This window comes from Styela clava, chromosome 4, assembly GCF_964204865.1.
Source record: "Styela clava chromosome 4, kaStyClav1.hap1.2, whole genome shotgun sequence".
NCBI lineage: Eukaryota > Metazoa > Chordata > Ascidiacea > Stolidobranchia > Styelidae > Styela > Styela clava.
In genome coordinates, this window is record NC_135253.1 from 21415031 (window position 1) to 21433356 (window position 18326).

General features: G+C 33.6%; 1 protein-coding gene across 1 annotated transcript in view; it reads right to left on the reverse strand.

Moving 5' to 3' along the window:
- The window catches only part of LOC120326613 (D-glutamate cyclase, mitochondrial-like), a 40297-nt gene that overhangs the window by 2417 nt on the left and 19554 nt on the right, over positions 1 to 18326 (reverse strand). Inside the window, exon 14 of the mRNA XM_078112176.1 lies at positions 13 to 161. Coding sequence (XP_077968302.1) covers positions 13 to 161 — 149 coding nt within the window. The remainder of the gene's footprint in view (positions 1 to 12; positions 162 to 18326) is intronic.

The following is an 18326-nucleotide window of genomic DNA, read 5'->3' on the forward strand; positions in this document are numbered from 1 at the left end:
AGTCAAACATACCCTTTCCACCGTTGGCACAGCCCATTTGAATTTTGTTTCAACATCGGTGGGTAGACCAGTAGCTCTTCTATAATATCTGTCATGGATTCTGCATTTTCTTAAAGCATACAGTGCGCATGCAAGAGCATAACATCCCCAGTTTGATGTGCCTGAAAAATATATGACACCGAATTTAAAGATAATAATGAACGGCTCAGCGTTTAGCACATTGAGCTAAGCATTAGGAATGCTTTTAATTGCACTTCTGATTACTCTACGGATGTTCGTAGGTTCAAATCTCATCGGGAATAACTACCGGTATGTGCGTCAAAAAGTGATTGGTTACTGCTACTTCTACAATCAATCCATGTATCTGAACAAAGAATCTGTTACTCTGCCTGACATTAAGATTAGCCATATTATAAACTTTTCTCTCTCTCAGGATAATTAAAGAAATTCTATCCTGTGTTCACCAAATAATTTTATACAATGATAATATTTTTAATTCAATTTGATAACTAGTTCATTTTGTATGCATACACATAGATTCCAGAACATTCATTTATCAAGCCAGATTTGGTTGTAAAATGATCATACTTCGAGTTTTATATAAATTGTTTGTACAATCCCCTAATGCCTGCTAAATTAGGTAGTTATTTCAGCTTACTTTAAACTTTTTGTCCAATAAATATCAGTGTGATGGACAGAGCTGATGTAGTCAGCTAATCTGACTTAAAAGAACTGAAAATTCAATTTAATCTCAGTTTCCAAAAATTGTACGTTTTTTCAAAATGCCAAATAAAATGTTTAAGATTTATTTAAGACAGATTACAGACTTAAAATGAAGCAATGTAAAAGAAATGGTATGAATGCCACATTTATGCCATGATACTTTGGTATTTGTTGACTTTGTGATTAATTTAAAAAAGAATTTTAGAGTATTAAACATTAACTGATATTTAGTCCAAATTAATCTTAGTGCTTGCAAAAAATATATGTTTTACAAAATGAAAATAATAAGTATGGAAAAAATGTACCTTTCCAGAGGTTTCAGATTTATTTAAGTTTATTAGCAGACTCAAAATTAAACAATGTAAAAGGAGTCAGATGAATACCTCATTCATGCTCCAATACTCAGGTATCTGTTGACTTTTGTATTAAACATTAACTAGTATTTATTTAAGGCTCATGATAGGCGCTCAACAACATGAAATTTAAAAAGACACACTGTTTCAAGTATAGCAGAAAATAAACTGTGACTATTATGTTTGGTCCAAGTATGATGTAACATTCACAGAAGGAACATGAATCACCAAACCTAATAGACAGAGCACTTTTTACTGTATCTTTGGCCAAACTAAAATCGGGGAAAATATTGCCAACGTTCATTGATATCCGGATTAGGTTTCTATGACGTAAGAGTAATTGAAGCCTCACAGCTGATAGAGTTGCGACAGAATAGTATTCCTCAAATACAGGTAGATTTGTTTGATGGCGAATAATGTATGTCATAGGATTTTCCTATTTACCACAGAGAAGAAGAAGGCCGATTAGAAGACTTGTTTATATGGTTTGCCACAGTTTTATCAGAAAATGTCAAACCAAAAATTGTAGTTTTATATTCATTCAGTGAATGCCTGTATATGGCTTTGTTTGTTAGAGTGAAAGCAATAAAACTAATAACATTATTCAATTTTCATAGATTGTTGAACACAGTAAATACCAACTTGTTAACATTACCAGATAAAAATGGAGGCAAAAAAGAAAAGAATTTCTTCTTCAAATCAAGTCTGTATATCAAATGATTTCGCAATGAAAGCTTTTGAGAAACTGAATGAATATCGACTCACAAACGGCTTAATATGTGATTTCCAAATCAGACTTCTTGGAGTACCAGAAACATTCAAAGCTCACAAAACTGTTTTAGCAACAAGATCCCCGTTCTTCAGAAAGTTTTTTGATCAATATAGCAACACAGACATGATTAAAATAGAACATATAGAAAAGTTTGCATTAGAAGAAGCATTAGGATTCATGTATACTGGAAAAATTAATGTGGGTTTTGGAACAATGAAAGCAGTTCTGGCAGTTGCAAAGTTGTTGCAATTGAATGAAATATTCACTTTGCATAATGATTTTTCATTGGCTAATTTGTCTGCCAGCAATTGTCTTTCCGTAAAATTCATTTTGGAAAAATACGATTGTGAAAAAGTCATGGAGGAAGTGGATAACGTCATCATAAAATGTTTGGAAAGTGTTGTTAATGATAACGATTTCAGACAAATTAGCAAAAGAGATTTGATAAAGTATGTCAATCAAACTTCAAAAACAACTTTAATTTGGAAAGCAATAACAGTTTGGGCATGGTCTGATTTTGACACTCGAAAGGATATTTTTCCAGAAATTCTTGCATCTTTGGACTTGACAAAATTTCCATCTGATGAGCTTGAGAAAATAATGGAAAATAAATTTGTAAATGTTTCACGAAAGAATGTTGAGTTAATCGCTACAGAAATGTTCCGTAGACTTGCTTCTGGGCTTGCCACGTTTAACACCAAACACTGGATGTCTATGAAAAGTTTGTTTAAAACTTACGGAATGAAAGATTTTGAAATCAAAGTTTTAAAATTTGCAGTGAATAACCTCGGACAAAATTCAGAAACAAGAGAATTTTGCAGAATCGAAAAAGAAGATATGATTTTTTTCTTGCAGTCAATTCCTGTCACTAAAGATAGTGAAAATACAGTATGGAATACATTTATCAATTGGACGAAAAATGAAACCGCACGACAGAAATGTTTCACAGAATTATTCAAATTGCTTAAAATTGAGAACTTTAGTCTTGATTTTACGAAAAACATCATCAAGAATGAACCATTAGTGGCAACAAATAATGACTGTCTAAAACTTGTTATTGATTCTCTTTGTGATCACGTAGATGCCAAATAAAAGTAAGTAATGGTAGTTGTTTAAAAATACTATATTGTGCACTAGCACATTTAACGAAAACTTGCCAATATTGCAAAAAATTGTCGTTGATATTCAAACAATATTATAATGCCTTTTGTGTACTGTGACGTTGTATTTCCACATTAAAACTTACTGTTATATTCCAAAATACTTGATATGATATTTATGTGTATATTAAAAAAACCTTTCATTTATTTATTCAAGTTTCTTTAAAGAGAATTTGTTCAAGATAAGGGGCATTCGCACTTATTCAAAAGTGAAAGGATTCATCATTTAGAAAAGTAATAGAGCGGCTACTGACATTCCATGAGTTCGAGAAACAATAATTTCTGATCTAATGTCCACACTAAATAAGTTACTGTAGTTGAAATTAAAGAACCTCTTGTCTATTTATTCAAGTTTCTTTAAAAAAAGGATTTGTTCAAGATAAGGCCATGCACACTCATTCAAAAGTGAAGAGATTCATCATTAAGCAAAGTAATAAGTGAATACTGAAATTTCATGATGTTGAGAAACAATAATTTCTGATTTAATGTCCAAACTAAATAAGTCAGTTGAAATTAATAATTTAAGATGCAGTGTGATATTGATCATATATGTTACAAATCTTTAGCAGTAGATGTGTTTATTCAATAGTGGGTATGCTGAAAGTGTATTACCTCTAATTCGGTATTCATACTTTTTTAGCTAGGCGATTTTGTAATGAAATCGAAACCTTCCGTATTTGCTCGTTTTGTAGCCTAACCCATATTTTTTTAACCAAACTCACTAACTGGGCCCTTATTCAAACCGGCCCTTATTCAAGCATGGGCGCTTGTTATTTTAAAAAAAAATGATAAACAAAAATTACGGTGATGTTTGTCAAGTCACATATATATAAGTTCGATCGTTACAATAATTAATATATTGTCCTTTCCAGTTCTCAAGTATGATTTAAACGAGAATAACGAAAATTTTGACTTTTTCTACGCACCGCAGGTACAAATCCGCAAAAGAAGAAAAGTTTTGCGACTTCCTATCAATATTGAAATGACGCACTTGGGCGTCGCGACACCCAGTTTGAGATCCACGATGTTACCTAATCAATGCTATCTAGTATGTAATTGGACGCCTAAGGCGTGAGTGCTATCTACCAGCGCTTAAAATTCAACATCATTGTGACAAAAGCGCTTCTTATTTCCTATTGTTCTCTACCACTGAAAAATCAAGCTTTTACATCGGGCGGGTATTCAAGCACCAGCCCCTATTTATTTTTATGTTCTGTTCACACGGGCGGCTATTCAAACAGGCCCTTAATCAAAATCGGGCGGTAAAACGAGCATATACGGTAAGTCGAATTTGAAAAAAATAGCAAATATCGTGATTTACTGTGAAATAAAAATAACAATTCAGAATGTTGAAAAATTTCTAGCACTAGTTCAATAGACAAAATTTCTGGTTTAGACACTCGCTCAAAATTATCGTTAAGTGTATCTCTATGTTGACGTCAAAGGTTTAAGATGTAAGGTTCAAACCTCAAGGCTTAAACTTATGGAAGAAAAAGTGAATTTGCTAGGCTATATGGAAAACTGGAACAATAAATACAATAAATACAATATTTTTGATCATGTCCTTCGCTCTGAACAAGGCATTCACTGATATCTAACAATACTTGGAAGAGCCAGAATTTTTTCTGTTCAGCATTATCTACCCCAGTGGTTCTCAAACTTTTTCTCAAGTGACCCAAATTTCAAAAAATAAATTTTGTAAAATCTCGTGACCCAAGGATATGCTCAAATACTAAACGTATGGTACTTTTATGAGCAAAATTAAATGAATAATATAAATGTCAATTTTATATAACATATATTTCCCCCAGAAATTAATCTAATGTGAGAAAACTGAGCGTTTTTGCCATCAGCAGGTTTTTGAAATTGGCGCGTGGCTTTACTTAGGGTTAGGCCATATTTTTATTCCAATTTCCCTTTTACTTCTATTACAAGTTCGGGGACTAGCCAAGTGACTCCCGTAGTATATTCACCCGAAATTATGGCCTAACCGTAACCTGATACGCATACTCGTTCAGGTGTCCACCATTTTGGTTCGCATACTACAGTAGACACAAATTTACTATAAAATAAAACTTGTATGTTTTTACCCAATAAAATTTTCAGGCAATCCAGTTAAGGGTCGAGACCCATAGGTTGAGAAACTCTGACCTACCCAATCTATAATACCCTAGGTTGAGGATTGGAGGAAGTGAGGTTGGTGATTGGAACAGTGATTTAAACTTGAGATGTGTAATCTGATATGTTTAAACCGCTATGTCATCGTCCATCCAACTTGTATCTAATGTTTATATGAGCGCTTCGAAGTGGGTATGGGTATTACTGACACGTTCAAGTATTTCGAGTAAATTGTTGTGAAAGATGAAGAAAGCCACATCAGACCAATTGTGATATAAGCAACTATGAAGGCCATAAATTCTGCCACAGTTGAATATTCCTCACAAAATTTAAACCTGTGACCCCATTAAAAATAATAGGCACGTTCTTGACTTTGGGTGTTTGGAATTACTATAAAAAGCGTGAAGAACAAAAAGAATCAAGGTCAAATCGAAAAAAAAAGCTAAAGATTAAGAAGAAAGTAGATTGACCACAAGAATTTACTAGGGTTAGAGTGTTCAATTATTGCAAGATCACTAACCTTTTTGGCAGGCTTTGAATCTATTCCCTCTCTTTGTATGGCAATTTCAGTACATTTATAACATGAGGGTTCGGTAAATTAGAATTTAATATTAGGATTGTTCACTCCCATTTATAAAATCTATCAATTCGCCAAAGGCAAACGTTATAAATTTATTAATATGGTGTGGCAAATAATTTTTATTTATTTATTTTTTTTTAACTACCCTTATGTAATTTATAACTTCTGTATGGTTGTGTGTGTGGGTGCGTGTGATCGTGTGTGAAATATTTCCATTATTTTAGGTGAGTGAACCCGTACCCCTTCTTCTTGGCAAAACCTTCCATCTTGTATACATTCTGTACGTTTTAAACCTTATCTAAGGTTTTGTTTGCTCTCCTGATTTCATAATCAGTTTTTATTTATTTTATTATTTTTTTTTACCAATCATTTTATTGTTATGCTGATTATGGAGTCGAAATAAACTTATACTTATACTTAAGTAACAACATTTTGATCAGCCTCGTTTTCATATGTTTCTTTCTTCAAGACTCTCCAGACTTTTATTACTCATCTCAACTCCAAAATCCTATTCATATTTACAAAATTTTTTATTTTAAAATCATGTGACACACTTGGTCTATCAAACATTAACCAGTATTTAATCAATCCATAATAGGGCTAACACGTCAATATAGAATATAACACTATAAGAATATAACACGAAATATTCTTTCATTTAAGCATGGAACACAGATAACCGATGGCTTTTATACTTGGGTTATTCATGGCCCATATTAGGCGATGTATTCACAATCACCAAATCTAAGGAGGCATATACGATTTAATGTTATATCTTGTTCCTAGTGTAGACCATAGAAAAATTTCTACAATGAAAAATTTTCACCTTATGTATATAGGGCTTGAATTCTGTAACTTTAGTCAATAGATACATATGAGAGGTTATCACGTTGAGTATTGCTTTGTACACTCACGAATGCAATATATATATAATCAGGCACTAGGTGTGACCTGTATGTTAGCATATAGTCGGGTATAACCTTGTCAATATCACATATTGGAGGCCTAGCCTGTATCAACGAGTAAAAGGCGCTAGCAATATGAAATATAGTGAATACTTAGATATAAAGAGCTTATTTAAAGCAAAAGTGTGACGCCAAATATAATGCTCACTAAGTAAATTATCTCCATAGTAAATAGATAATATTCCAACCCAAATGACAGTTTTATTAAGTCTACTTTAAAAAACAATTAGCATTCCAATCAAGCAGTAAATCAGCTTATAGGCAGGATGTATGTAACCAAGTACATTATTTTTTATAAACCACACACAGAGTTCAACCAGGAAATGAGGTTAACATTGGTGTAGTGTATCTGTTCTCTGATGATAGTTAGATATTATCGAGTCATAATGCAGATAGCTAAAATCATTATGACACAACAAACAGTCATTCTTTTAATCCAGGAAGTGAGAGCAGAAAGATATTTAGTATATGAAGCTTATAAGCAGTGGTTCTTAAACTGGGGCGCAAGATGCTTTCAGTGGGGGCGCGAGAGGTCACAAAATGGAATCGGAAATATCCATGCAACGGCTCCTAAAAACGGTCTCCGCGTTTGTGTTAAAAATGCCGGCTTTTTCACATTATAATAAATTTTTCTGTCTTGTAATATTCAATCTATGACAACTACAAGAACTCAAAATGTCTCTCTATTTTAATTCATTTGTGTCCAAGGTAACTTGCGGTGGCGTCTACGACAAAAAACTCATTACCTATCTAAAATACCACGCCAATATGTGGACATAACAATGTGATAATGATAATAATCAATCAATCAGTAATAATCAATTGCTCGATTATATTTAGTTTTGATATGTATTGCGCTAATGCAAATTCGTTATCGTCGTTGGAAAGAGCTGGTGTAAAATCCCAGAAAGTATATTTAATCTAGTACAATGAGAATACATGTAAAGTTTATTAGTAAATCAAAAATATATATTTATCTCCCCGAAATTCCGCGATACGGCTCCTGGGTCAGGCGTTGACATTACGCCACTCGTTGAAAGAGCCGACTTTTTCAACGAATATGTAATGGTTTTTGTGATGGTTGAATGAAATATTAGATCCATGACCGTTATACATTTTAAAATGGTTGCTTTATTTATTCATTTGTAAATTAACTTGCGATTGCTTTGATAAAATAAAAGCACCCCTACCCCAAAATACCACGGCAATCCGCGGACATAAAAATGTGTTGTAAACTGCCAGATTACATTTTGTTTTGATTCATATTCTTGCAAACTAGACCAATATGAGCTTTCGCTGCAACTCTTACTCCGCGCCATTGCAATGCTGCCACTCGATTAATTTTCAGGTATCATTGTGAGAGAAATTCCCAAGTTTGTAATAAAATCCCACGGAAAAAATTTATTTCAAGTCGGTAGTTTTAGAACATTACAGGTGTACCGCAGGCACAATGAATTTATGAGGTTTGCAATGTCTGACAAAAACAAAAACAATCGGATATTTAAACAAAATGCAATCGCAAACGTCATGCTACTTTATTTTTCAGTGGTCACGGTCGGGGAATCGTCCACATGCATGATAACTTTTAGAAAAAGGACTTCTTTTCTTTTGGCTAAAAATGTACATAAATTCATTTACACTTCTCCATTTTGTAAACTGTATTTTTGAACGTGGTGGTTGTCCAAGGGTATTGGTAGTGAATTTTGGTCTGTTTGGTCTTTGAAGTCTGTTATTATTACACAGTAGATAGTTTTTGCATTGCTCAATAGTGATGAAGTAAACATTTGATTGAAATCTTACGTGTCTTAAGTGAACGTTCGAGCAGAAAATACATACGTACGTATGCATACGTTTGTTGCATGCTTAGTTTCACCTGAAACTTAGTTTACCTTCACCAGTATTGAAAACTGAGCGGAAAACGGAGAATGTATGATGACCACTATTTGAGTATGGCTTTATGCATAGCCTACGACAGTGAATGGCGAAATTGTACTCCGATGTGTTTTATGCCTAAACAATCTGAGCAATGACGCTATGAGACCAACACTCTTACAGCGTCATATTGATATAAAGCAACCAGCCCATCACAAAAGGAGATTTTCAAAGAAAAAAGGGGGGGCACGAAGCTTGTAAAATTTTTCAAAAGAGGGCGCGACTCAAAGTTTAAGAACCACTGCTTATAAGCATAGGACGAAATATCTAAACTTATTCCAAAAGACAGAAGAGTCAATAAGATGACTTACCGTAATCATTTTGTAAACCATGGTACTTGCCAGGTTATGCTAGCTGGGGTGTGTTGATCAGTGTTCACTATTAGCGCACTTTTTTGCGAAAATTGCGAAGCACTTTCGCAACTTGTTTTAGGGACTGCGAAATAGCACTTTTTTCCGAATTTGAAGAGAAATAGCACTTTTTTCCGATTTTGAATGGAATAAAAATTCAAAGTTAACAAATATTTTCGAGTATTAAGTTGACAAATAAGTAACATACTAGTACTTTTGTAAATCAATTCTGCATATCATAACGATATTTACCAGAATTCTAACCTATGAGATGCAGACATAGGAGATAAAGCTTATGCATTAACGGCGAAATTCTTGTTTATAAAATGATTATTATACAAGCACACCGATTCCCGCTTTTCCCGCATAAACGCTCCCGGCGTCTTTGTAACCAGATGTTGGAATACTACGCAAAGCGTTTCTTTGAACGAGAGTGGTCATGGACTATCAATGATATCGATGAATTCAAAATGACTATAAAAGTGTTAGTAAAATATTATAGTCACTTTGGATGAATTGTGACCAAAGTGCACGATTTTCAAATCAGACGAAACTTTTAGCGGCATGTCACAGATTTGCAAAATCACCAAATTCACAAAATACCATTAGGTGCCATTTTATTGTAATCACAATGTTGAAAGCACGTGGCATTTTCCGGAATTTTGCGATATTTACACAACTATTTCTCATTGATATGCGAGTACGGGTGGGCAAAATTCAATATTTTTTTGAATCGAATATCATTAACGAGTACCCAATAACAAATATTTTTGGAACGTCGGTAAAAAATCGGCAACAAAGCCTTTTTATAGGTTAATTCCGTTGTAATCGCTAATTGTTCTTGTCACCGATCGTTTTGGCGGCGACATCCAGGTTTTGTTAATCTATATTCCCGCCCTCTCTTTTATACAAATATGAATTCTTGGGGGTCGGCGGACATCGAAGTTTTATATTTCGGGTTTACCCGTTGGTTCACATCGGCAACAGCTGTTGAAGACATTGAGGAATCAAATTAACATTTGCGTTGGCTTTAATACCTACCAAGATTTGTATATTTACCGTCCCAATTTTATGCGAATGGTAATATTATTGTCGATACCGTGATGCAGATATTTATTAAGACGATAATTAACTTTCTCATGTTTTTCTATGGTGATAAAGTTCGCAAATCCGAAATGGGGCCAATCCTGAATGTTGATTTAAAATAGTGATTGAATAATTCGGCAATAAAGGCATTTCTGCGTGGTCATAAGACGAGATGACGTTAATGAACAGCACTTCTTTTACAGGATATTTTACGTATGCGACTTAATGCTAAAAAGATTGGGCTCGAGTGCTTTTTTTTCGAGTGCTCGAGTGCCTAATAGAGGTCAGGCGCTAATTGTAACTAATTCCCTCAAGTTTCAACGTGTTTTCAACAAAACAATACCTCGGCGATAATTATAGCTAAAATGTTACCGAGCAATTCACAATTTTATTTATGGAATTTGCAAATTCACCAGTTTCTTGACGATTTTGATAATGTCACGCCCTGATTATTAGTGCAAAAAATACTCCCTTCTTCCGCGGCGGTTTGACGGGTTCTTTGTTCCATTCTTCAGAAAGTTCTGACACGGGGGATATAGAATACTGAATCCGGAGGGTTGAATCCCTGTCGACTTACTGGCGATTTTCCGTTTTGGAATGGGTGAAACATTCTCTATTTTAAATTAAATGACGTTTCGCGGGCTAGAGTTCTCCCCGAATATGATGTGTACCAGACGTTAGTTAGACGATAGATAAAACATTAGATTAATAATGACGCACCGTTTTCGAAAATACAGAGTTATATCGCAAAAAATGCGTTTTGATACATTTGGAATGAAACATTATTTACGGTTAATTCAGATCATATTTTACTCTTCATGACACCCGGTATCCGAAAATACAGTTGTATCGCGAAAAATGTGTTTTGTTACATTTAAAATAAGACATTTTTGCGATTAATTTAGATCATATTTTACTTTTCACAACATCCGTTTCCGAATATACAAGGTTATATCGCGAAAATGTGTTTTGTAACATTTAAAATAAAACATTTTTGCGATTAATTTAGATCATATTTTACTTTTCAGGACACTCGTTTTCGAAAATACAAGGTTATATCGCAAAATGTGTTTTGTTACATTTAAAATAAAACATTTTTGCGGTTAATTTAGATCAAATTTTACCTTTCACAGCAACCCGTTTCCGAAAATACAAAGTTATATCACAAAAAAAGCGTTTTGTTACATTTATTTTGCATTCACAATAAAATACATATTTTCCCTAATTAAAGTCGTCGATGAATCTGTTCCTGTCGTTCAAGCTCGACACACGTTTGGACGAGTGTGGGGCGGTTTTTTGGTCGACGATAAATCAAAAAGTTGCCACACGTTATTTGTATAACGATAATAACTGAAAATTAAGATTTGGCAATAGAAGTGAATTTGTCTCAAGATGGTATTTTACTATTCTTGACCACAGAAAATAAACACGCTGACACGCTTGGTTATAATTGATATCCGTTTAATTTATTTTACACTATTAATAAACGCGCCACACCAAGTGCGGCCATATAAATTGCAGTCGCATCGGTATGGACTGTATCTTTTTGGCGCTCTCACATTAATAATAATTTTCAACAAAACAATACCCCGACGGTCATTAAAGCTGAATTCGTTACCCGAGTAATTCACAATTTTATTTAAGGAATTTGCAATTTCAAGATCTCACTTGACGATTTTAATGATGTCATGCCCTAATTATTACTGCTTAAATGCCTCAAAATACAACAAATGTAATCATTTTCGAAAATAACAAGCGCATCAATTCGTGAACGAGCCATTATAACGAAATTCGCGATTGATTTTACCTCTCTCTTGTTTACAATTTTAACATCCCGCTGGCCATGTATGGTCGAATAAAATGTTCACATATTCGAAACATGACTTGGCCAGGGATGAAAGGGATCACTAAAGAGCTAATAGAAAGTACATACGCGAGGGTATGATATTAATATCGAGAATATTTGTGAGCATATCCCAAGACGGAAATATTTTGCACCCCGCTGTTTGTTGGCAGAACAACGATACGCTAAAGTTAATTGATCGAATACAGGGAAGTATTTATTTATCCTCTCACTTGCGAACATCGAGGTTTTGGCGGAATTGTACGATCATGTTGTCTTTCTTAAATAATAACTTTTTCAATAAATGTTCATTTTACTTTTGCGTCTTTATTGTATGTCGGGTTTACATTTATTTTAAATTCGAAACTGTCCGAAATACTCCAACAGGTGTATAAGTACAATAACAATAGTACTTACCAGGGAAGTTTAATACACACGATGTGTTAAGGGCGCCGTAACTCCCGTTTTTTTATTTGATTGTTTTACATTCTGCTTAAAAAACAACGTCGTTTTGCAGTCATCTAACGTAACTCTCGCGACTAAATCTTTTTCGTTTTGTATGGCATCGTCTTGGCGCAATTTATTGCCGACTGAATTTTAATTGTGTTTTAGAATACCGTAAGTTATTTTCTGTTTGTTGGTTTCTAAACTTTACAAACTTGGGTAGCAATTACTATTAATGTGAGATTTGTGCATACAAACGATTGAATATCGCGACTGGATGTCCGATATCTGAGAATGCGTACTTCTCTTTCAACATTAATTTTCAGGATATCAGCGTTCATGTGGTCGATTAAAAATTATTTATTGCCAATATATGATGTTTTCTGCCCGAAATCGCACGCAAACCAAGGCATGTCGACATTTAAGAATTACTGGTCTTTGAGCTCTGAAATAGTATAATATAAATATAAATGAGAAACTAGGTCACGCTAGCTCACGAAACGAGAGGATTTTCAAAGTGATCTTGTGTAATGTTTTGAAGAAAAAAGTTTGAAAGGAAAGTAGGTCAACACATCTCCTAAAAGGGGAGTATCCTGCGTAATATTTCCGAGGGAACGAGGTTAACCTATCTTTTACAACAGCGGGTGGCGACTTTCAAAGTGGTTCAAAATCACAAATTAATAATTATCAGATTAGGTTTAGTGATAAATCAAAAAGTTGAATTTCCAGGGCACCTAACCCTAATTAGTTGATTGCTATTTATATTTGAGGGGGGAGGGGAATTATTTTGCACGGGTTTTGTACAAATGATCCACCCTGTAACTAATATGGTTTCCAGCCTGCATGTATCAATCGTTGTCTGTTAGATGTAAGGAGTAACAAATGTGAAAGCCTTTGCTGTTCACGCAAGTAAGCAACTGACATCGTGATACATTGCATGAAAGTTTTGTCCCCGGCAGGTGTTAGCAGATGTCCTTTCGTTGCCGATGAATTCGCTTGTTTTAATTAAACATGAATTCGCTTAAAGGGAACTCGGTTAACGGAAAGGCTTCTCTTTAATTCATAATATTAACCAGAGGAGCGCTTTTTCGAGTATCTATGCTGTTTTAAATGGGTTATATGAAAGGCTAGGGCACCTAACTTGCTAAAATCGGCAAAAGCAATTTCGCACTTTTTTTTCGACTGCGAAGCACTTTCGCACTCATAATTCGCTTAGAGTTAACACTGGTGTTGATAGTTAACCATTTGGGCAGATGCATGAAGTACGGTATACTAATAGCAAAATCAACCCAATGGAACTCATATGATGAAATACAATACTTTTAAAAAACTTGTCATGGACTTGGCTCACGACTCAATTTGCTAACCATTACCGAGTCATTTTTGACAAAGTATAGACTTGGTAGTTACTGTAGTTGCAGTTAAAGCCTACACTGGGGTGAAAATGTGACTTCCTAATGAATTCTTAAATTCAGGTCTTTAAATTATTAACATCAGGTGATGAAATAGTTTAAAAAGATTAGAAGTTATGAAAAAATACCTTTATACTTAATCTAATGTACCCCTTGAAAAGCCGAAGTCTATCCCGAGGGAAATTGTACCCCACTTTGATAACCCCTGGGTTAGAGCATTGAACCGGTCCAAATTGCCATCATATTTTAAATATATTGAGTACAAGTATGTGTCTCGGTATGTGCCGAGAGCAAAAGCAAGAAAAAATGCCTCAAAAAAACTAATAACATTATTTATTTCTCACAGATTATTAATCACAGTGAATAGCAACTTGTTAACAGTCCAAAATGGATGTAAAAAAGAGAAGAATTTCGTCTTCAAATCAAGTCTGTGCATCGAATGATTTCGCATATAAAGCTTTCGAGAAACTGAATGAATATCGACTCACAAACGGCTTCTTATGCGATTTCCAAATAAGACTTCTTGGAGTACCGGAAACATTCAAAGCTCACAAAACTGTTTTGGCAACAAGATCCCCGTTCTTCGGAAAGTATTTTGAACAACCTAACATCCCAGGGATGATCGAAATGAAATATATAGAAAAGTTTGCAGTAGAACAAGCATTGGGATTTATGTATACTGGAAAAATTAGTATATGTTTTGGAACAATGAAAGCCGTTCTAGCAGTTGCAAAACTGTTGCAATTGAATGAAATATTCGCTTTACATTACGATTTTTTATTGGCTAATTTGTCTGCCAGCAATTGTCTTTCTGTGAAATTTATTTTGGAAAAATACGATTGTGAGAAAGTCATGGAGGAAGTGGATAACGTCATCATGAAATGTTTGGATACTGTCGTCAATGATAAAGATTTCAGACAAATTAGAAAAAGAGATTTGATAATGTATGTCAATCAAACTTCTAAAACAACTTTAATTTGGAAAGCAATAACAGTTTGGGCATCATCCGATTTTGACAATCGAAAGGATATTTTTCCCGAAATTCTTGCATCTTTGGACTTGACAAAATTTCCATCTCACGAGCTGGAGAACATGATGGGAAATAAATTTGTCAATGTTTCACGAAAGAATGTCGAGATAATTGCTACCGAAATGTTTCGAAGAATTTCTTTGGGACCTAAATATTTTAACGTTAAAATTTGGATATTTTTAAAAAGTTTGTTTAAAACTCACGGAATGAGAGATTTGGAAATCAAAGTTCTGACTTTTGCAGTAAATAATTTTGATCAAATATCCCAAACAAAGGAATTTTGCAAGATAGGAAAGGATGATATGATTTTTTTCATTAAGGCAATCCCAGTCAATCCAAAAACTGAGAAGATCATGTGGAACACTCTCATCAATTGGATAAAAGTTGACATAACAAGACAGAAAAGTTTTGCAGAATTATTCCAGTTGCTAAAAATCGAAAACTTTAGTCTCGATTTTATAAAAAAGGTCATCAAGAATGAACCCTTAGTGGCTGCAGACAACGATTGCCTGAAACTTGTCATTGAAGCTTTGTGTGCTCTTGTCACCACTAAATGAAGGTTTCTAGACCAGAATGGAACATTAAATACATTTTTAACAATTGAGAGTTTATAAATAGGGCAGCATACATGGGTATAAAACAGTCTATCAATGTACAAGACAACTGGCAACATTTTCCCATAAAACTATAGTTGTTCTATGATTGATTTAAGCTGTCCACTCGTCTTTCATCTCCTCACGGTATATACATGAATTCCTACTCGACTTTGTCCAAATATAACTGGGCTTCTTATGCCCAATCTGCTGCAAAGAAGAGATGATCTACAAGTAGTATATTTCAAGTCAGATACCTTGACCTCAAATTCCCTGCCTTACAGCTAACCCAGGTTTCAATAAGATAAATGTACTCAGTGTTGACAGCAGTGTTCACTATAAACTCAATCTTTAAAACTACGAAGCACGTTTGTAGAGTGAACACTGGTTGAAAGGCAAGATAAATAGTAACTGCTTTGGGACCTTGTCTTGTTTGTTAAAAAGCATAAATCATGAAAATAACATTTTCCATAATCAACATTTAAATGAATTCATAGACTATGTTTTGATATAGGCATTTAGATTCTTTTGTATTTTTGTATTTGCAGATAGGTCTTATGCTCAAACGACTATCCTTATTCCAAATTTTCGTTTTATGCCATTATAACTCAAAAACATCATGGAATCTAATTCATTCACAAGCCATTTGCTTTGTGATCCTTGTTAGTACATGAGAGTTCCTTACAAATGTACCGCTCATAAATATCAATGTTCCAGATATTATTACTGATTTCAATGCTTCTCAATTCTTATGGTTCTTTGGAAAAAGCACAACATTAATTTGTAATTGTAATTGTAAATAAATAAAATAAAATCTAGGTGAAGACAATTTTTTATAGACTTTCCAATGGCTTCAAAAGTCATATTTACCATATGTTTGTGTACAGCCGCCCAAATGCTATGCTCATATTAGACTTTTGATATTTCAAAGGCTATAGTTTATAGGCTAGAGTTAGTTACCTACCTTATATATATATGTGTAATAACAGTAATAAATTGTAATAAACACTGATTTTATACTTTACTATTCATGATCAATTATTATGCATTTGATTCTAATTGTTATATAAATATATAGACAGAGAATAATGAATCATTTTTTTTTATGGTTAGTAAAACAAGTACTTCAGTTTTAGGAAGTTTTTAGGTTAGAGCAGAGGTTCTCAAAAGGTTGACTATTATTTACGAAGCCCGACAATAAATATAAAAATAAAAATGATCTATTGGAACTTATGGGTAATGTGATATTTGAATTACCGCCTTGTTGCCACATTTCGACGCTACCGTTGTCAAATTTTATTAATGCTGTTTTGCTTCTTTAAAAAGTTGCGAAATTAGCTATATTTATTGAGTAAGCAAATACTGTAGCTCGTGGAGCCCCTAGGTTTCTCTCACAGAGACCGGGAGCTACATATAAAACACTTTCAGAACCTAAGGGTTAAAGCTCTGGCCAAAGTTGGAGGTTTTATGTCTGAGCCAATTTATTTCAACTTTTTTAACATTGGCTGAGAATTAGACAGCACATGCCAAGCTTAGAATATTTTCATACAGTACAACCTGGCTAAAAATACCTGCATATTTATTGTTCAAAGCAAGCAAAAAATTTGTTAACAATTTTTATTTGCCAACTAATGCCATCTATGCTTCCCACAAAGATAGCCTATAGATAACTATTTATTCAGTACTTTTGCTTATAATTAGAACTTATGTTTATTTATATAAAAAATAAAAACATGAACCCAAACTTGAGACAGCACTCAAGTCAACAAAAATCCATAAAATTGTACCAATATGCTTCACAAATATTTATACCGACATACACTCTATTACTGCAGAACACTTTTTGCATTTTGCACCAACAATAACTAATTGATACGACTTATTATTAACACTATTTTGAGAGTTTTTCCATACAAAATTTTTGCGTTTACTTTCCCTTGGCATTGTGGAAGATAGTTTTCAAAATTCAACAGAAATCTGATCAGTATAACCGAAGACCAAGTGAGTAAACAATAGTTCAGAAGTTCTTAGCAGACACTTCAAAACACAGCACAAATACGAAAAATTATGCCTTGAGAATGCACAAAATAATAGCAGAAGCATTAATCAAACGCTATAAGCTTTATCCAAGTATGCGGTAAATCTTTTTGACAAATGAAGAAAGACCTACTTCGCTGTCTTGTTTTGCACTCGAAAATTTTCAAAAAACTCAAACTTTATCTATGCAAAATCCGCTACTAATGTGCTAAAAGTTTTCCTGAACTTTCATTTTGCATTGCACAATATACTGGTATGATGACGGATAGTTAGTACCTCTTGCAACTTGTGTAATAAAAGGTGCTGTAATCGTCTGGCAGTTCCCTCACACACCCAATTAGGGCTATAAGACCAGCAAGGGATAGCCAAAACCAAATAATTAACTGTTCTGAATACATTCTGAAAAAATATTTTGGAACCAATAAATATCTTTGAAATGAGGCTATGCCTAACAAGGAAATTTCCATGTGTGATTTAACATTTACAGAAATACAAGATAAACATTGTTGTTCATTTTTATTTTTTACTATCAAGTTAATAAAGTCAATTTTTTATCTGATTGTCAAGTGTCAAATGCTCACACATTCAAAATGGTAATATTCTAGAAATTTTTTTTTTTTTAAATTTGAAAATTCATACCAAATATTACAACAATTTTGCATAACTTTGCTCCATATGGATTTGAGTCTGAAAATCCACCACAGCATCTACTAGCGAGATGGCAAGTGTGATTATGGAGCTTATTTATCATGTAGCAAATACAAGATAACTGACTTAGATGACTGTAAATGGTTATATCGTTACATCCCAGTCATATCAAAAACTTTTAATTCACCTATTTTGTTATTCTTATTTTTTATATTATGTGTTTTATGGTTAACAAAATAGTAAATTCTCTCTCTCTCATCGAATCTATCTAACTAAAATG